At 46.5% G+C, this 3,955-nt stretch overlaps 1 protein-coding gene across 1 annotated transcript; it reads right to left on the bottom strand.

Moving 5' to 3' along the window:
• Positions 1 to 1,088: 1,088 nt before the first annotated feature.
• Positions 1,089 to 3,258, bottom strand: LOC116754241 (growth-regulated alpha protein). Its single transcript, XM_032632684.1, has 4 exons — positions 3,010 to 3,258; positions 2,791 to 2,914; positions 2,617 to 2,700; positions 1,089 to 1,801 (listed from the first exon to the last, which is right to left on the bottom strand). The coding sequence occupies exons 1-4, from the start codon at positions 3,098 to 3,100 to the stop codon at positions 1,786 to 1,788; spliced, it is 315 nt and encodes a 104-aa protein (XP_032488575.1). The 5' UTR covers positions 3,101 to 3,258; the 3' UTR covers positions 1,089 to 1,785.
• Positions 3,259 to 3,955: the final 697 nt, after the last annotated feature.

The raw sequence follows: 3,955 nt of genomic DNA, 5'->3' as shown, positions 1-3,955 counted from the left end.
AGAACAGTATGGAAGTTCCTTAAAAAACTAAAAGTAGAACTACCATACGACCCAGCAATCCCACTACTGGGCATATACCCTGAGAAAACCATAATTCAAAAAGAGTCATGTACCACAGTGTTCATTGCAGCTCTATTTACAATAACCAGGACATGGAAGCAACCTAAGCGTCCATCGACAGATAAATGGATAAAGAAGATGTGGCACATATATACAATGGAATATTACTCAGCTATAAAAAGAAATGAAATTGAGTTATTTGTAGTGAGGTGGATGGACCTAGAGACTGTCATACAGAGTGAAGTAAGTCAGAAAGAGAAAAACAAATACTGTATGCTGACACATATATATGGCATCTAAAAAAAAAATGGTTCTGAAGAACCTAGGGGCAGGACAGGAATAAAGACGCAGACATAGAAAATGGGCTTGAGGACACGGGGAGGGGAAAGGGTAAGCTGGGATGAAGTGAGAGCATGGCATGGACATATATACACTACCAAATGTAAAATAGATAGCTAGTGGGAATCAGCCACATCTCACAGGGAGATCAGCTGGGTGCTTTGTGACCACCTAGAGGGGTGGGATAGGGAGGGTGGGAGGGAGATGCAAGAGGGCGGGGATATGGGGATATATGTATATGTATATGTATAGCTGATTCACTTTGTTATACAGCAGAAACTAACACAACAATGTAAAGCAATTATACTCCAATAAAGATGTTAAAAAAATTAAAAAACAAAGAATGAAAGAATTTTTTAAAGAGGTAGACTTGAGTAACAAGGTAGCAAGGAGCTCCGTATAAAAAACAGCAATATATTACCATAGTGACTCTCACAGGAGGGGGAGGGGCCGGTGCACAGTTTGGAGAAGTACATTCTTGAGTAGGTGAGAGCCAAGGGGAGTGACAGCTACCACCAGATGAAATTAAGTATAACTTATAGTTTGATTTATCTGTGTAGCAAATGAATGCCCAGGAGGAGAAAAAGAAGTTGGGAAACACTGATGTAAATCATCAGATTATCTAGTAAAGATAGACCTTTTTTCCTCAAAAAAATGAAACAAAACTTGTTTAGTTTGAAATACTTTATTTTCATGTTCTTTTTAAATCAATAAATATTTAAACTTCTCTTTTGTAAGATACAGAAAAGCACTGCATAATTAACACTAACAAGGCATTATGCCTTACAAGAAAGACATAAAATGTCCAAAGGATATTTAGAACATTGTAGTTCTTAAAGCGTCAACATGAGAAATGCTGACCACATACTGTGAAATCATTTCAATAAATAATAACTAACATTCTTTTAAACATTTACAAAAGTAGATGTACACATACATCCCCCCATGCTGACAATGACCTCACTATTTGTTTGGAGGCCCCAGTCTCTGTCACAGGGGCTGGCATGCTGTGGGCTCCTCAGAAATCTTAGTTTAATGACTGGAGAATATTTGCAACCCTTCTACTTCAAACTAGATAAGAATCAGGACTAAATTAACTGGGGTTTTTCTCACAAAATAAATAATAAAATTAATGATACGATGTGCAAGTAGAGTCAATCACATCCTTAATCATGTTACATGTAAATATTAACAGAGTCTTCGAAAACCAAACAACACATAAATAAATAAATAAGTGGGAGAACCCTCCTAAGAGATGTTCAAACATATTAAGCCCGATCCAGGTGGCCTCAGGAGCTGGCGATTCCTCTTTTTTCTCTTTGATCCCTGTAAGGGCAGGGCCTACTTCAGGAACAGCCATCGAGGAGCTTCCTCCTTCCCTCCTGGTCAGTTGGATCTGTCCCTGTAAGGAGAAAAGGTCTTCCTTACTAGCTGCTCCAGAAAGCCGACTGCACAGCACTCCTCCTGTCCTGCTCCTTGGTTTCCAGAGATTTCTGAGTCCAGTCTTTCCAGCCTGGCACCAAGTGACTACTACCTGTAACCCACTATTCTGTGTGGCAGAGGCCTCTAGGCTCTTGGAGACTCTTATTTAGGAATGAGGGTGCGGCCTGTGCTCTCCACTGTATTATTGGCTATATGGGCAACAAATGGCCAGGATTACTCTCTCTACCCGTCCCACTGGGCCTAACTTAAGCCACAGAGCAAACTGATTTGGTAGCTACTATTGTTTTCCTTGTTTTACTAAGTCTTAGATAAACCAAATAATTGTCCTTGAGTCACATGGCTAATAGGTGCTGGAACCCAGATTTGTACCCAGTACTGTGTCACTGCAAAGTCCCAGCTCTTCACCACTAAGCTTTAGCACCTATGTTGCAGAAAACCAGGGTTCTGCTTTTCAGGTGTGAGGTCCAGAAAGAACTGGGAGAAAAAAAAATGCCTGTGTTTTTTAAACAGGTGGAAAGCTTTTCAGCATAACTGCCCATGTTAATGAAAGCAGCTTAACCCACATTCATTTGAATGGGGAGAGTCAGGGGCCAGGATAGAAGGCACTGAAAATATCCTTCTGGCAACAGAGCAGATTATTGATCTTAATGTCAAATTTAATTGTGGAATAATGGTTTTTCAGTCCTTCGGCTAAATCCTGGGTTTCTCTGATATAATTTTCAGGAGGCAGATGGCTGACTCTATTCACTCGTGTGAATAAAAACCATAATTCACTTGTTTAGCATCTTGTTGATGATTTTTTTAACCATGGGAGCTTCAGGGTTGAGGCAAACTTCCTGACCAGTCTTGAGAGTGGCTCTGCAGAGAGAAGGGAGAATCCACGTGAGGTCGGGCTGGGGTCGTCGGGAAGGTGGGGGTGACAAGCACAGCAACAGCGGCGGCACTTACACGACTTCCGTTTGGCCGCAGTGGGGTCCCGGGGGCGTCACCTTCACGCTCTGGATGTTCTTGAGGTGAATCCCCTGCACGGTCTGCAGGCACTGGCAGCGCAGTTCGGTGACCACAGGCGCCCCTGCGGGGAGGACAGACTCGGTCAGGGGGGCTGTCCCGGGATGGGCCCCCACCCGCCCCCGTCCCGCCCTGGGGATGCCGGGCGCCGGGTCGCACCTGCTGCGCGCCGGCCGGCGGCCACCAGGACGAGGAGCAGTAGCGCGGCGCTGAGGAGCCGGGCGGCGGCGGGGGTCGCGGCGCGGGCCATGGGGTTCAGCTCGGAGGGTCGCTGCCTGCGGCGGGAAGGCGGGCTGGAGGGCTGGCGGAGCGGATTCTGTGGCTTCCCGAGCCGGGCGAAGCCCTTTTATCTCGATCGGACAGGGGCTGGCAGCCCAGGGCCAGGGAAATTCCCCGACGCACTGGCGTTCCCGGGTCCGGAAGGAAGGCGCGGCCCCGCTGGCCTCCCGCGTAATCCGTGCCCTCGGGGAGGGGGTGGGGTGTCGTCTCTGCGCCGAAATCCCCGCAGGGGAAGTGAGTCGCCGGCACCCCTGGGGTACCGCCAGCGAGGGCGGCCGTGGGCGCCTGGCCACCCCTGGTCTCCGGGCCGAGAGCCGGGGAAAGCGATGGGGGCGGATTCGCGAGACCCTCACAGGGGTGGAGAGACAGTTTTAGGGAGACTTCTGTTTCTTTAGTTATCAGATCTGGGAGAATTAAAGAGGAGTAAGCGGGTAGATTTTGCTTAGCTGTCTGTCCTCTAACTCTATATATCCTGTCTCTCTAAATTTCGATTTTGCTTATTTCATACCTGTGGAATGAATGCTGTCAAAAATACAGCCGACATCTCGGAATCCAGAGAAGAACGTTCAGCTTATTCCTCATGTTATATATTCTCAAATCACGCTTAGAATATCTTGGTTATGTTTTCCATTTGGTGGGAACTGGGATCAGCTGTCAAAAATTGAATCCGGGGTTAATTTCAGTGAAAGCTGAGGGCCATAATACGACCTAGGTTTTTGGGTCCTGCTCAAATTCCTTCTCTCAGCACTGTTGAAATTCCAAAATTCCCTGCAGACCTCCTTTTCCACGTATGGAGGGTTGAGTTGATCAAAAATATGGAACTGGT

The sequence above is a fragment of the Phocoena sinus genome, chromosome 5 (assembly GCF_008692025.1).
Source record: "Phocoena sinus isolate mPhoSin1 chromosome 5, mPhoSin1.pri, whole genome shotgun sequence".
NCBI lineage: Eukaryota > Metazoa > Chordata > Mammalia > Artiodactyla > Phocoenidae > Phocoena > Phocoena sinus.
This window is presented reverse-complemented; position numbering and strand designations above follow the sequence as displayed.

Excerpts from the sequence above, each read along its gene's own strand:
- LOC116754241 (XM_032632684.1), bottom strand. The coding sequence starts at position 3,100 with ATGGCCCGCGCCGCGACCCCCGCCGCCGCCCGGCTCCTCAGCGCCGCG. Across the intron at positions 2,915-3,009 it reads CGCCGGCCGGCGCGCAGCAG|GGGCGCCTGTGGTCACCGAA; the intron begins GTGCGACCCGGC and ends TCCTCCCCGCAG. Across the intron at positions 2,701-2,790 it reads TGCGGCCAAACGGAAGTCGT|AGCCACTCTCAAGACTGGTC; the intron begins GTAAGTGCCGCC and ends TTCTCTCTGCAG.